We start from the raw sequence: 16,117 nt of genomic DNA on the forward strand, positions 1-16,117 counted from the left end.
AAAAAAAAAAACAATTTGAAAACTACGAAAACTCCATTGACAAATCGACACTTTTTTACACTGACTCGTCCATTTTATCCTATAAACATTCATATTTATAAAAAGCATTCAAACTCAAAACACACTCCCTGAAGCTGAATTACATACACAATCTCGAACGTGTTATATTACTCGATTTCATTTCTTCTAAACAGGCTACTGATAACAACCCCCCTACTATCCAATCCTTCACTATGGGAAACAACGCATCTACAAATGGCCAGATTGGAAACCGACCATCTTTGAATCGTCCAAGACCAACAACAAGGAAGTCGGCGGCGTCGCAACAAGATCAGGTGAGAAAATCATCGGCAAGCAACACCAACAATAACTCATTGGATGAAGAATTTAGTGATTTGATATTACATCAAGTAGTTAAGCAACCAGAGTCTGGGTTAACCACCACCACCAGTGCCACTCAACTGCTGTCAAATGTCCCAACCAGCGAGCAACTGCTCAATTACAACCAATTCTCGAATGATTTAATCGAGGATGAATTTAATGAATTGAACGATGGATTAGTTGAAGAGTCGACATCATTAGCAAGAAATATCTTGCCTGACAACCCCTTTTTTGGTACTAACCGGCCCAAAGGCGGAAGCTCGCAATCAAGTGATAATATGGAATTGGATGAACCATTTACTCAAGATTCAGATGATATTCAGGAGTATGAACATCAACTATCTCAAACTCCAACTCCAGACTTGTCCAAAGTGGATTTTACAAAAATTACCAATCACTCACAACAACAGCAGTCCCTGGACCAAGAAGAATCCGACTCTTCCCAACAACTGCAACAACAACAAGTACAACAACAACCACAACCCCCAAGAGCAACAAGAATGTTATCAGCAGCTTCAGTGGCAAGAAATGCTCATTCGCCATCACCAAACCTCGAACAACAAACCCATACACAAACCAATCAGCATCACCACAATAAGCTGTACATAAACAACAATCAGCACATGCAGTCACAAAGTCGTGCCAAGCAGTCAAAAAGCAATAATCATCGTGAAAACATTTTGATTCCAATTGAGATCAAGTGGGTCAACACAAACAAGGAGCAGATCAACAAGATTTCTATCATTGGGTCCTTTTCCAATTGGAGGGATGTCATCAAGTTATCACCACTGGTGAATCACCCTGGAGAATATGTCACCACAATAAACCTTCCCTTGGGTGTACATAAATTGTTGTACATTATCAACAACGAGTATAGGGTAAGTGACCAACTCCCCACAGCAACTGATCAAGAGGGTATCTTTTTCAACTGGTTTGAAGTTATTGATGACACGCACTTGTTCAACCACTCGTTGCATCAAGCCAATCATGTTGGTGCTAGTACGGATTATGATGCTAATATTATATCTAATGAAGATGAAGATGCAGGTGCGACGTACAGCAAAACCCAGCAGCAGCAACAGCACCACCAACACCAACGACAAGACCATCATCTGCCTTTGAACTCAACCCCTCGTTTGGCTGGAAAGTATGAAGTTGAGAAAATCCAAGAAAAGGCTAATGACTTGCTACACAAGATGTCGAAAGAATCGAGTTCACAATTTGAACATTTGGAATTTGTTGAAGATGTGAATGATAACATGGTGGATGAAGGAGACGCTGAACTACAAGCTAAGCAAGAACAACAACAACACCTGGAAAACTATCCATACGCACAATATCAAGATCATCATCATAATCATTCACGTCCCAGCTCTCGCAACCATTCCAATTCAGAACAATTTATTCCATACGAGCTTTCCAAATCAAATTCATTTATCAAACCAGATAAGAAACTTCAATACTCAAACGAGATTCCTGAAATGTTTGTCAATTACGATTACTTTAAGTCAAAACCTGCTGATTATGAATTACCGGAACCACCACAATTACCTCCTCATTTAAACAATGTCCTCTTGAACAAGATTTCACAACATTCAGGAAACTCATCATCGAATTTGATTCCATCGCCTTCATCGTCATCTACACAACAACCCCCTCTTCCTCATGGTGGCGGTGGGTTGGGATCTAGTTCACCTAGCTATAGTCACAAGAGACCACCTTTGCGTCGAGCAGATAGCTCATACTATGCTTCGAATAAAGAGGCATATCATTTGTCAATACCAAACCATGTCATTTTGAACCATTTAATGACGACATCGATCAAGAATGAAGTTTTGACTGTTGCTTGTATTACTAGGTATCTGGGTAAATTTGTCACACAAATTATGCATTCACCAGCTGATACATGAGCTGTGGACAAGAGACAGATTTTCACTATTCATTATGTACATGTTGAGTTTTGGTATAGCAAATTTGTATAGGCTACAAAAAGAAATGTAAATTGAGAGATATCAAAGAGCTACAAAAGAGATGAGATGCTCTTTTTTGCAACGACAAAACTAAAACATTAAAATACAGCATATACTCATAGACCCACAAGCTCGCCAGCTCATCAGCTCATAAAATTATACTCATCAACTCATCAACTCATCAATTCATCAATTCATCAACTCACCAACTCATCAACTCATAAACTCGTAAACTCATAATCTAATTAGGAAAACATATGATAGCACAACATGTAACAACACAGCAATGACACACCTACCCTCACTTTTTTCCCCTTTGCAACCTCCGTTCCCTCCTTAATCTCGTTTGCATCATACTATAGCTCCCCCTCCTAATAATAACCTCCAATTTAAACTGATCAAGCTCAGGATAAAAAATCGAAGTATAGGAATACAACTGTTGAATCAAGGACTTGCGTTTCTCCTTATCAGTATCTCTAATCCAAGTTTGTAATCCCAATTTAAAATCACAGTAATTGCCAAAAATTTCCAAAATGACACCTTCGATAAATTTGGTCAAGTCAATACTAAACTGATCCAATTCGAGTATCTTTGACAACTCATAGATATTGAGTCGGGAATAATACCGGTCGTTTTTCGCTTCGCCAAGGGTATTGAGTGGTGGTGGCTGTAATCTAAATGCACCGAGGTCAGCACTTGCAGGCCGATTGGGACAATGATTGCCCTTTTTCTTAGTTTTATCCACCACGTAGTTGCACGATTCATTTGGTGGTAGTTGGTAATGGGCCATCTGTTTCAATTCCGATAACGGCTTGAATCGAGTGTTTTTCAAGTCAATATAGTCCTTTGAAAATGGGACAGGAAGGATTTTGGGGCCAATGTCATAAATCTCGGAACTTTTGGGGGAGTGACATCTAGGTGCTCGTTTGACGTAGCTAGTGGGTCTAGTTGAAGGGGGAGGTTGGACCGTCACGGACTCTTTTTCGATAAATTGCTGGACATAACTCATAAAATCTTGTTTACGCTCAAAAAATGTGAAAATTATTGGGAATACCATATTGTGTACATTGTGTTTAGGGACGTGCGCAAAAGGTGGTGTATCCGTAGAAGCATCGCTAGTAGAACTCCTCATTTGACTCATGGTTGACGCTTGTTGGGAGCGCCCGATTTTGATAATTGGCGAAGAAGGGATCGTGTTTGCTTGATTGTGGTATCTCAGTGGAGTCGGCGTCTCATCAGTGTCATTTCTTCTCAATGGTGCAATTGCAGCATAGCTAATTGAACTGTTTGAAATTACTGAGTCGTAATGATGGTTACCGTCCTCTTCATTTTCGTCATTATATTCATGAACCAACTGAGAACTAGGCAATACGTAACTTGGTGGTATATTCAACGACTCTCTTAACTCATCCAACTTGGAAGAATTACTTCTCAGATAATATGGAAACCCATTATTACTGGGCAACAATTGTAAATGTACAGTGTCATCATCGTAAATCTCTCCCTTTAGAGCATTTTGTCTTTTGTCAGTCAAAGTTTCCGAGTTGGAGTTTAACACAAAGTTTTTCGCAAAAAGGGGTGAGCTAGCAATGGTTGCGAAATTTGTTGGATAGCAAAATTTAGAGCAAAAATTTTCTAAACCAGTACATGTAGCTTGGTTGTCAGCAGTTTTGGAGCTCACATCATTGTGAGTATCTTTGAAATATGGTGTAACAGCTTTGTTTACAAGAAGTGGATTCAAGAAATTTGCCTTTTCTGAACCTAGTTGATACAACTCGATCTCGTGCAATTGAGATTGTGTGAACTGGCAATCACTCATCAATGGTGGAAGCATTTGAGCTAGTTTTTTTTCCTGCGAGTTAGTGCTATTTGGAATCAAACTGGCTGCCAAGGAAATACTAGTTGCAACTGTGCTCAATGAAGTTGAACGAGGTGGTGCTGATACTGTTGCTGTTGTTGCTGATGGTGCTAATGGTGGTAAAGTAGATGAAGATGAAACTGAATAGTGTCGTTCATGATAGTCATATTCTTTGCCGTAACTTGCTTGACCTAAGGAATAAGTCAATTGATTGTACAATGCCTCAATTCTTGTAAAAGGATCCTGTTCATAATTCAAGTGCGTCTGTACTACATCCTCAGCACCAATACAATTGAAAGCATCGTCGTTGTTGGAAACATTATGAATTGATATGATGTTGGGATCATCTAGTAAACTGGCCAATGATTCACCAAAACTAGTCTCTTGATTGGTTGTTGTATTTGTTCGATCAATCTGGTTGTCTGTTGATACTGGACGCTGGTCTGAGGTTTGTGACAGACTCATTGTGTTAAATCAAAGAACTCTCTACTCAATTAGGGGGTGACTTCATCCACCGTCTCAGGTTGAAAAAGATGCTGACAAAGTGAGAAAGTAAGATGAGTAAATGGTGTTTGATTTGATTCTAGATGTGTGATAGTAGATGTCGTGGTGTTAGGTAAGTCGGATTTGAGTGAATTACTTCTGTCCTTCAGCGGCTAGATTTAAACTAAAAAAAAAAAACCACTCAATATAATGAAGCTTACCCACCCTTTCTTCAAAAGCAGTAACTATTGACTATGGTCTTGTATTTAATTGATTAACTAGACTGCTTCTTTCTGGCACTTAGGGAGTGATGGATTAAAGAAAAGATCGATATATTTATATATGTGTGTGTTTTAACTCTTTGTGTGGTGATTTCTTTTTGCGAATATAAAGATCTTACCACCCCTCACCAACTCTTAATTAACAAAAGAATAAAATTGAATACATCAAAGCAAAACTAGTTGCTCACTAACTACCTCTACTCCATCCCAGACAATAACGACAACACCTACGTCCATTTCTTTAGTACTCCATCTTTGGTTCCCTTCTCTTGCATTTTGACGTATTATTTTTGCAATTTGAGTGTATCTTACATATTGCTTGATAATAATAGCACAATCCATCTGTATGTCATCTTTTACAAGAATGCGTGTGTGTACATATAGTACAGAGAGTCGAATGAAACGACAGAGACGAAAGTGGTCATTGTGCATTCGTACATTGGTTGATGGAGATGAAATTACTTTCTATTCATAGATCGGTAACACTTTCCCCTTTTAGACCACCACTACCAGTTGGAGAGTTTCATCATCAAAAGCAAGTCTCAAATGAAATGACAGTTGCAAGAGCAATACCAGATGGGAATCACGCAGACTCAGATCAACTACATTGGTGTTTGGTCATCGAGCATTCATTGGTTGCACTTGTTGCCAAACATAAATATTCTTTTACAATGTCAACCGTTTTAATGCATGTCAGATTATTATTTTCGCGTCGTAAAAGGGGGCCCAGTCAAAACACGATTTATTTTTTAATTTGGGACTAAAATGTAATGCAGATCCTCGCATATTTAGACCTGGTCTACGGCTGAAACCTATGAACCACAAAGCTATGATCTAGATGTTGTTTGCTGAGCAATATATGGACTATCAATATTGGATCTCCATGAAGCACTGATACATAGTGTAACATAGAAAACATTGGGAGCAGAAATAGGTAAAACATTTCGAATTGACAAAGAGGCTCGATTACCGAGAGGCATGGAAAGAAACAAACTATCACGGATCAGGACTGTTGCGAGCTCTTCCAATACTGAAAGCCCGTCATCACTATAGTGCCCTTAATAACTAGTACTAGTACTTATTAGTAAGAATCATCTAATCATTTTACACAATGACACATATCCCATCTAATGCGGAAAAGTCATTTGCCGAAAATTAAGCTCTTGCTTATTGTTTTGTATTCAGTTCCGATATCGTACCGAAATTCCATCAAAAAAAAAAAATGAAAGAGAAAATTTGACAAAAACGGCTTCAAAGGAATACAATGGAAGCCTCGTCATTCAGCTCTTTTTCTAAGGTTTCACATATATATTAAACACAATGTACTCTCATCCATCTTTATATCCTTTGAGTGAATAGGAAAATCCAAACGCGTTTTTCCCGATCTGAACCAATATAGCATTAAAAGTTGTACCTTCATGTCCGACGACGCCACAATTAATTCAAGCACTGAAGTGGATGCAAAGGTTACCGAGAATGAAAATCAGGGGGATGTGTACCGAAGTGTACCCAATTTCCAGCAAATATCACTACTACATGAGTCCATATTCATTTTCTTCATATGTATGTCGCAATTATTGACGCAAGCAGCAAATGCCCAAACAATGGTAAACTCAGTTGTGCTTGGCAAAGCGTTCAACGTAGCTGACAATGCTGGTCAAATTTCGTGGTTTTCCGCAGCTATCTCATTAACTGTTGGTACATTCATTTTGGTCAGTGGAAGACTAGGCGACTTGTACGGTTACAAAAAACTATACATTATTGGATACTTGTGGTTTGGGGTGTTTTCTCTACTATGTGGCTTTACGGGGTTCACTACTTCCCACGTATTTCTTTCAACCATGAGGGGCCTACAAGGTATTGGTCCTGCAATAATGATGCCAAATTCCCAAGCATTGGTTGGCAACTTTTACCCAAATGGTCGAAGAAAGAATATGTGTTTTGCGTTGTTCGGTGCCGTTGCTCCATCTGGGTTCATTATTGGTGCTTTGTTTAGCGGGTTGTTTACTGATGTTGTTTGGTGGCCCTGGACGTTTTGGCTTTGTGGGATTGTCAGTATTGCCTTGGCCATATTGGCATTTTTTGTCATTCCAGCAAAAGTAGGTAGCCGCTCACCGGGGAAATTTGACTATTGGGGTTCTATAACTGGTGTATCTGGCTTGATATTGATCAACTTTGCATTCAACCAAGGTCCCACTGTAGGTTGGGAAAAGGTTTACGTGTACGTGTTGCTAATTGTGGGGTTCTTACTTATGGGTGCGTTTTTCTTCATTGAAAAGAAAGTGGCAGACCCTTTGGTACCTCCGGAAGTATTGCGTGGTGATACCGGTTTTATATTAGCTTGTATCAGTGCTGGGTGGTCATGTTTTGGTGTTTGGTTGTACTATCAATTCAGATGGGCTTTGTTGGTTGACAAACACAGTGAGGTGGTGGCAGCGGTGCAAAATGTCCCTTGTGCACCAGTCGGTGTCATTGCCGCAGTAGGAGTGGCAATATTACTAACAAAGATACCTTCCGCTGTGGTGATGTTTCTTTCAATGCTTGCATTTCTTGTTGGTTCAATTCTTATGGGCACTAGACCAGTGGGTCAAACATTTTGGGCACAAAAATTTGTCAGTTTGTTGATACAACCATTGGGAATGGATATGTCGTTCCCAGCTGCTGTCATATTATTGAGTGCAGCTCTTCCGAGACACCAACAAGGTATAGCAGGCTCATTAGTGTCAACATTTGTAAATTATTCCATTTCAATCGGATTGGGGTTTGCTGGTACCGTCGAATATTACACAACCAAGGATAAGCCTCAGAATTTTGACACTACAGTTTTAGGATTTAGAAATGCGTATAGAATGGGAATGGGACTTGCTGGGTTTGGAGTTGTGGTTGCCGCAGTTTACATGTTTAAACAGTTTCAACTGAGGAAAAGGGAATTAGAGAGGAGAGAGTTTCTGGAGGAAAGGCTAGCACGGGGGCAGGAGCAGGAAAAGACAACCGAGAGCACGGTACCAGTATAGATCATTACCATAAATTAGAGGATGCATAATTGATTGGTATCTGTAAAATCATCTCTGTAAACTGCTTCATTGCAACTGTGGCTTATTACGTAATCATCTCAATTGCGCTCTATTTTTTTTTTTTTTTGATTACGAATTCAAATTATTGTCAATTCACCCACAAAATCTCCTCCCTTCGTTTCCCATATGACATCTCCAGTATTGAAATCACCACTATCCAAGTCCCTCAGAGTTGCATTATTGCAATTGAAGGCAGGTGCAGACAAATCAGCCAACTTGGCTAAAGTCACCAAATACATTGAAGAAGCAGCTGCCAAAACTCCCTCAGTTGATCTCGTCATGCTACCAGAATGTTTCAATTCACCTTATGCTGTTGATCAGTTTAGAAACTATGCTGAAAATATCCCTGAGGGAGAAACTACTAAATTGTTGTCTTCAATGGCCAAAAAGCATGGGATTTATATCATCGGCGGCTCGATTCCTGAATTGGATTCAGACAAGATTTACAACACGTCATTGACATTTTCACCTCAAGGTGAAATAATTGCCAAGCACCGTAAAGCTCATTTGTTTGATATCGATATCCCGGATGGGATCACTTTTCAGGAATCATTGACCTTAACTGGTGGTGATAAAGCCACCGTTTTCAAATTGGGTGATTATGGAAATGTGGGGCTTGGTATTTGCTACGATATCAGATTCCCCGAATTGGCTTCAATTGCATCACGTAGTCCATACAATGCATTTGCTATGTTTTATCCGGGAGCTTTCAACACTACAACTGGTCCCTTACATTGGCATTTGTTGGCTCGCGCAAGAGCAGTTGATAATGAACTTTATACCATCTTGTGTTCGCCAGCTAGGGATGTAGAAGGTGGCGGGTATCAAGCATATGGCCATTCTTTGGTTGTCGATCCATCAGGTAAGATTATAGCTGAAGCTGGTGAAGGTGAGGAGATTTTATATGCCGAATTGGATAAAGATGTGTTGACCAAAGCAAGAGAAGGTATCCCTGTCCATTACCAAAGACGTTTTGACATTTATGGAGATTTCGTGAATGATAAGTCGACAAAAGTTGGCGACAAGTAAAATATAGAGACAAGATATGCAAAATGTATGGTTTTACTCTATGATTTCCAAGCCTTTACTCATCCTCTATACGCTCTATATACTCACACAAAACATCCATAAACTCATTCGGCTTTTCACTAATCACCCAGTGACCACTTTTGATATCTCTAATTTCAAAATTAGGAAAGAATTGAGCTATTTCAGGAAACACATCATCGGGGATATAGTGAGATTCAGTACCTCTAATGAAAAGTGCTGGTCCTGTCCACCTTACTTCAGTAGGACTATATGGCCAGCTAGCAATAAACCCTTTACTAATAGCATCACCAATGATATCCAATGGTATTTTAGACGTTACTGGTTCATCCTTTTTACCTCGTTTCATATTCATCAATACAAATTGTCGAACAACTTTATTCGGCTCAACTTCAGCCAATTTAGCATCAACGTCTTTAATGTTTGTGTAATGATACTTTTCCAAACTTAAACGCAATTGATTTATATACTTGTTGAACTTGGAGTCAGTATTGCCAAAAGTTATGGGGGCATTGTCAACACTAACAATCATTTTAGGAACATCTGGCTTGCGTAATGCTACTGCCATTGCGGTTTTGGCTCCCATTGAATGACCAATGAAGATTGGCTTTTGCTTGAAATCACGCTGAGCAACCCAATTTTCAACGTCGGCGGCAAGGCTCGGGTAATCCAACCTTTTGATGTGTGGACTTGATCCAAAGTTTCTCAAGTCGAGACAATAGACGTTGCGGTCAAGCCTTTCACTGAGTTGTTTGGCCACGGTTCTGTTGTTACTCTTTGAACCAAACAAGCCATGGAGAAACACAAGTGGTGATTTGTTCAGATTGTGTGCTTCAAACTCATCGTATACTAGGTCCACGGTTTCAATGGGTGCACCACTTAGCCTCAAACGTGTTTGAGAAAAGTATCGCCAAAATATACCACATAGTTTAGAATTCACCGCTACTGGTGACGCTGAAACTCTCAATGGGCGACTCAACTTAAACATTGGTTGGAAATCAACAGATCCGATCTTTTGAAGTTTTTCATTTTTTGTAGATCCGACGTGAGAAAACATGCGATTAGAAAGACCGAAAGACTCAAACAAGCCATCTCACTACTTGGCCACCACCTTTCCCAACCCCTACACATGATCAGAAGTATTTTTAGGCAAATGTCATCATCATCACCTTCATCAACCGTGGGTCCCATTGAGGCTTCCATTCTGAAAAAGCTACAATCTACATTCCATCCCACATTCCTTGAAATCAGAAACGACTCACACAAGCATGCCAAACATGCGGGAATGCAAGGTGCTTCCAACAGAACTGAATCTCATTTCTTTATCAAGATGCAAAGTGAAGTGTTTAATGGGAAAAATTTACCCGCTAGACACCGATTGGTGTACAGTTTACTTGATGATGAAATTAGTAAGCAAGGTGTGCATGCATTACAAATGAAGTTGAAGGGTACGAATGAGTCAATACAGTAAAATACAGTTCCTACCGAACAAGGATAACTCCTTCGAGCTTCTACGATGTAAAATAAAAATTAAAACACTATTTATTAAAATTGATAATCTCTATACACCATTCTCCTCTTTATTTTGAAACGTTGCCTGAACTGAAGCGTTTTTAGCCACCAATTCAACAATACGACGGATCACTGGCAAATTCAACCAAGCAGGAACATAAGCTTCAACACGAGCAAATGGCCTCAACTCAATCTCTCTAAACGGATCCTCAAAATGTCCATCAGCAGAAACTGTTAAGAAAATCTCATCCCTTGAACTTTCCTTGGTCTTTGCCGCCACCAATGACATCACTGCTGGCGCAATTGGTGTTTCATACTCAGCTGAACTATAAGCACCAACAATTTTATGAATTTGTGCTGGGTTCAAAGCAAAACAAATTTCATAAATAATGTCTATATCCTCACTGGTGTTTTTTCTCAATTGCAACAATTTAGCCGCTTGTAAAACGTGGATTAAACAAGTGGAACCTTCTTCAATGCCATGCGAGTTACACCATTCTTCAAGTCGCGTAACATTGTAGTTCAATTGTAAACCTCGTTTCCATGATAAAAAGTTGCGTCTCATAATCAAATCATTAAAACATAAAGCATCAATAAATCTCAACATTTCGGTAATGACCCTGACAATAACTTCATCCTCGATATAATAATTCTTCATTGACCAGTACAATGAGTTGAATGTTAACAAAATGTCATCCATTTTGTAGCTGCTGGAACCGCTAGAAAATACTTTACTCAAAAATGGTGAGCTTTCTGGAGCCATGAACCCAGGTAAAGATTGAGAAATAACAACAGCTGAAACCGCCTTCTTTTCCAAATCCTTTTGCATCTTCTTCATCCACATGTTGTAAATATTATATGACAATGATTCAAAATCCTCTTTGACAACACCAACTAATTTCAAGTACTCGTTGAATTCGTCTTCACTCATTTCATTAGATAAGTTGTCATTGGAGATGATTGTTTGTTCAGCATACGAGACAAAGGAATACAATTCATGGGTGTTGGATAACCAAAACGCACCGTGTGAAATAACATCTTCATCTTTCAAAGTGGATACAAGATTTTGAATGGTTGATAAAACTTCACCAAGAAACTCTTCACTTTCCTTAGTCAATCCCAATCTCCACATATCGGACAAGATGATAATGATTATCCTCGAAGGGAACAATACTTCCTTTCTTGTTAAATCAGCAGCAACATTGGAGGTAGGAATTTTGGATCCCTTGAGCAACCCTTCAACAATTTCACGATGTAATTGACGCGAGTTTCTCAAAAGTTTAAATAATTCATCATTAATATCATCAATATTAGCATCACCATCATTGGAAACGGCAATGACTGATACCGGTCTAGGGTTATCAATAGAATTAGGAGAGCTCCACGCCACAGCACTGCTATGACGTTTGTTATTACCGTTGCTTTGAGCGCCTCTGATTTTGGGATTATTGAGTTGTGCCAATTCCGCTTTCAATTGTTCAATATGGGCTTTCAAGTCAACTTCAATGGTATCGCGTTTGACTAAATCATTTCTGGCATTGTTCAATTCTTCAAGTGTACGTTGTACTTCTTGTTTCAATGCCGATTGTTCCTTGGACAATTCAGCAATCTTGGCTTCAGCTGATGCATATTCAGATCTAAGAGTCGCCAATTCACTGTTTAAGCTTTCAACTTCTTGTTTATGTTCAGCGCTGGTGGCATCTAATTTGTTATTAAACTCAACTTCCCTCGACTTCAATGTCTCATGCGCTTGACCTTGTTGTTTCAACAAATCTTTCAAGTTTGAAATTTCCTCCATAAGTGCCTTGTTGTCTTGAATCTTTGCAGTCAAGGATTGGGTCAAATCAACAACCTTGTTTTCCAATTGATAGGAAACCTCTTGCAATTTGTTGACTGATTTGGCTTCTGCCTTCAACACTTTCAATTCACGGTAAGCATATTGTCTTCTGAAGGCTGATTGTATAATGATTGCAGATTTTTGAGTAGTGGTGAAGTTCTTTCTCTCTTTGTACCCCTTCCAAGACTTTTGAATAGTTGTTGCAGATTTTTCCAAACGTAATGTCTTGTAATTTTGTCTTGCTTGTAATCCACGAATTGACTTCTGCAAAGTGATGACGGAGTTGAGAGTGGTGAGATATTGCTTTCTTGCCAAATGCCCTCTGATTGATGTTTGGATCATGGTGGCAGCAGCTCTTTCTTTTTCCTCTCTAATCTTTCTCCTCTTTTCGTATCCACGAATCAAACTTTGCAATTTGATATGAGATTGTCTAATGTCGAGATATTTTTGTCTGTAGAAACGCTTTCGCATATTCTTTTGTATCATCACAGCTGATCTGTACATCTTATCGGATCTCAATTTTTCAAAATGAGCCAACATACCAGCTTTGAAAAAGATTTTTGTGTTACCCAATTGGTATTTACCCTTGTCTTCAACATTGGATGTCAATATTTGGTTACAGAGTTCGGATACTGATTCTTGAGTAGTTTCAACCCTCATCACCTTGATCCAATCATCAGATGGAACCAAGGTGTGATATCTATCGGCAAATTCAACGTAGGTCCATCTTGATGGGAAACCGGCACACGAGATCCGGATTGTCTCCAAAACACCACAAGCTCTCAACTGTGAAAGCACCATTAATGAATCAAACTCCCATGCTTTCTTTTCCTCGTTCGGTTTAATACACCTAATGTAATGTACATTCGTGGAGTTGATTGTCTTCATCAATTCAACCAATGAATTTTTAAACATGGATCCCAATGTGGGCTTCTTGTTGGCAATTTTACCCTTTGCTGGTGCTTTACTAGCCTCCACTTCAGCTGCATTCTTATCAACAATACTGAGAACATCTTGAAGTAGCTCATTGGTAGTATTTTTCATAACATCCAAATGACCCTCACCGACAGTGTCTCTATTCTTTTCAATAAACCCATCAATATCATAAGTAACATCCAAAGCGTAATGGCTCACGATAAACTTGGTTTGACCAAATCTTGGCTTTTTGAAAACTTTATTGGTTGGCTCTTTATCCAAGTTTTGGTACATTTTCTCAATCCATGATTGATCATTACCAGCAGGCAACCTTGACTCTTCATCCAATAAGGAAAGGATACCCATTCTGTTTTCAATCACATCAATACACGGCTGATTATCAACGAAATCAATAAACGACCATTCAATTTGCTCCTTGACGTACTCCTCTTGCTCCAACTTAAAAACATGCTGATTGAATTCTTGTTGTAATTTTTCATTGGCATAGTTGATACAAAATTGCTCAAACGAGTTCTTTTCGAAATGTTCAAATCCGTAGATATCCAATACCCCGATAAAAGAGTTTACTCTTGCAGCGACTTCTTCAGGACACAAGTCAGCGTTGATGTAGTTAACCAACCAGTCAAACAATGCTGAGTAGATGTATTTGGCAAAAGAGTCTCTAGCAACCAAGGCTTGCTTGTGATTTAAATTGGTGACAATCTTCTCAGACCTGGTGGTGATTTGTTTCTTGACACACCACTTGGCAAAATTTACTGCATCGATTCCAAGTAATTCACATGCTTTGGCCAAATTAGGCTCGTCGCTTGACAAATGAGCATCATTTCTAGTTGCAGCAATATCAATATTCCCAAGATGTAAAAGGGCAGCCAAAATCTTGTAAATTTCCATTTGCTTGGTTCCATCAACTCCAATCAATGCAAGCGCATCTTTGGTGATTTGAAATTCTTCTGCATCGTCAATGCCTTCAATCTTGGGAAATCCTCCTTGGTTGGTATACTTGTAATCGTCGGCTGTTGATAAACCCAATTCCTTCTTGTCTTCCGGGTTCAATCCTGCCAAAAGTTGGTAAAAAATATGGTAGTTTCTTTCAGTAGATGGCTGAAATACTAGTCTTGATCTTTCCAATAAGTATGTTCTTATCCTAGCACCGATGATTGATGTTGATTTGTCAAACAAGATTTCCAAGTATTTACCAAAACGAGATGAATTGTCGTTTCTGGTAGTTTTGGCATTACCAAACGCCTCCATGATTGGATTTGTTGCCAAAATTTGTTTTTCAACGTCTGACATGTCAGCTTTATGATCACTACCTAAAGCTTGATCTGTGTCTTCCTCCACTGATGCAAAGTATCTCATAATATATTTGGCTGACACCGTCTTACCAGCACCGGACTCACCACTTACAACAATGGTTTGATTCTGGCCATCTGTTTTCATACATCTATATGCATCTTCAGCAATAGCGAAAAGATGAGGATCCAATTCTCCTCTTCTCTTTCCGGCATACGCCTGAATTATATCCTGGGAATACAACTGCTCAACTTTTTGAAATGGATTTGTAGCAATCAAGACAATACCCGAGTAAGTGTATATATCCAACAGCGAGTACCGTAATTTGATTGCTTGCAAAACAGCTGGTTCATTCAAATAAGACAAACTGGTTAAATCTTCCGCTGCTTCCAAAATAGGAGGATTTCGTAATGGCGGGAGTTTTTCATTATCTTCAGATAGATTGTCTGTTTCAACTGTGAACTCTTGTGATTCATCCTGTTCAGAAACCATCTTGATGACATGTTTGTTTCCTTCTAATTTATTGGATACAACTCTTGCACCTATCCACCCCAACTTTTCATCTGGGTACCAACAAGTGGTCCCTACATCGTATAATGATACCATATTTTCGTTATAGATATGTACACGATATTGATGTAATGGATCTGTTGATAAGGATATTAACAAACTTTGTTTCGTTTAAGTTTTTGTTGGAAATGTGCTTTGTAGATCAAGAAAACGCCAAAAAAAAAAAAAATTTAAAAGAAAAAAAAAAAAAAAAAACAAACAATAAGAAAGAGAAACAGGAGTGAAAGTAGAAATATTAATTTTGTTGTAGACACGTACTACTTATATTTAGTGACGCGACATTGAAATCACAACAAAAAACCGCGACACTATTCCACCCCACGAACTGATTCGAGATTTATTGTCTTAGAAATCGACGTAATTAGTATTGGTGCTCGCTATTGGATTTCGGTATCAGATCCTAGCAGTTTAGAAATCATTTCCATGTATTACCTGATCCTCTGTACCTGCCATGCTCCCATTATTTCCAGATCTAGCGTGTGTGCCTTAGAGTTGTTTCACATTCCTTTAATAATTACACCTTCTCTAGCCTCAAAGTCCACATCTTATGGGTTGTAAAGTCCAGCTGAAGAACGTGTCTTCCATAAACCTTCCCCCCCCCCCCCCCCACACGCCTTAATGCCGAGGAGACAATCTGGAATGCATTTCGGGCAATTCAATTTAGTAGTGTACCAATGTCAAAAATAATATATAGACCCGTAAATATCGACATTTGCATGTGATTCCGAAACAACTTGGAACAATATTTTCTAAGAGGGCTACAAGGGGGGAGGGGATAAGACCCTAATATGTAACAACTTTTTAAGAACTCCAGACGCAACGGATAGATTTGAGTGTTGTATCTTTTTATATTAGTGGTTGTCAAAAATTTTGGA

The 16,117-nt window shown here is 39.0% G+C and overlaps 7 protein-coding genes across 7 annotated transcripts; 4 read left to right on the forward strand and 3 right to left on the reverse strand. All coding sequences in view use genetic code 12, as the record gives it.

Moving 5' to 3' along the window:
* Nucleotides 1-233: 233 nt before the first annotated feature.
* Nucleotides 234-2,291, forward strand: KIS2 (Kis2p; the record flags this gene model as incomplete). The annotated part of the gene is made up of 1 exon (XM_036808987.1): nt 234-2,291. The coding sequence occupies one exon, from the start codon at nt 234-236 to the stop codon at nt 2,289-2,291; it is 2,058 nt and encodes a 685-aa protein (XP_036665670.1).
* A 361-nt stretch (nt 2,292-2,652) lies between these two features.
* CPAR2_201430 (uncharacterized protein) lies at nt 2,653-4,674 on the reverse strand (the record flags this gene model as incomplete). Its single annotated transcript, XM_036808988.1, has 1 exon — nt 2,653-4,674. The coding sequence occupies one exon, from the start codon at nt 4,672-4,674 to the stop codon at nt 2,653-2,655; it is 2,022 nt and encodes a 673-aa protein (XP_036665671.1).
* Nucleotides 4,675-6,391: 1,717 nt separating this feature from the next.
* On the forward strand, nt 6,392-7,987 carry CPAR2_201440 (uncharacterized protein; the record flags this gene model as incomplete). Its single annotated transcript, XM_036808991.1, has 1 exon — nt 6,392-7,987. One exon carries the CDS (start codon nt 6,392-6,394, stop codon nt 7,985-7,987), a length of 1,596 nt encoding a protein of 531 aa, XP_036665672.1.
* Nucleotides 7,988-8,173: 186 nt separating this feature from the next.
* NIT3 (putative hydrolase) lies at nt 8,174-9,076 on the forward strand (the record flags this gene model as incomplete). The annotated part of the gene is made up of 1 exon (XM_036808992.1): nt 8,174-9,076. One exon carries the CDS (start codon nt 8,174-8,176, stop codon nt 9,074-9,076), a length of 903 nt encoding a protein of 300 aa, XP_036665673.1.
* Nucleotides 9,077-9,131: 55 nt separating this feature from the next.
* Nucleotides 9,132-10,151, reverse strand: CPAR2_201460 (uncharacterized protein; the record flags this gene model as incomplete). The annotated part of the gene is made up of 1 exon (XM_036808993.1): nt 9,132-10,151. The coding sequence occupies one exon, from the start codon at nt 10,149-10,151 to the stop codon at nt 9,132-9,134; it is 1,020 nt and encodes a 339-aa protein (XP_036665674.1).
* A 96-nt stretch (nt 10,152-10,247) lies between these two features.
* CPAR2_201470 (uncharacterized protein) lies at nt 10,248-10,565 on the forward strand (the record flags this gene model as incomplete). The annotated part of the gene is made up of 1 exon (XM_036808994.1): nt 10,248-10,565. One exon carries the CDS (start codon nt 10,248-10,250, stop codon nt 10,563-10,565), a length of 318 nt encoding a protein of 105 aa, XP_036665675.1.
* Nucleotides 10,566-10,655: 90 nt separating this feature from the next.
* Nucleotides 10,656-15,278, reverse strand: MYO2 (myosin 2; the record flags this gene model as incomplete). The annotated part of the gene is made up of 1 exon (XM_036808995.1): nt 10,656-15,278. The coding sequence occupies one exon, from the start codon at nt 15,276-15,278 to the stop codon at nt 10,656-10,658; it is 4,623 nt and encodes a 1,540-aa protein (XP_036665676.1).
* Nucleotides 15,279-16,117: the final 839 nt, after the last annotated feature.

Source organism: Candida parapsilosis, contig 005809 (assembly GCF_000182765.1).
Source record: "Candida parapsilosis strain CDC317 annotated contig 005809".
Lineage (NCBI taxonomy): Eukaryota > Fungi > Ascomycota > Pichiomycetes > Serinales > Debaryomycetaceae > Lodderomyces > Lodderomyces parapsilosis.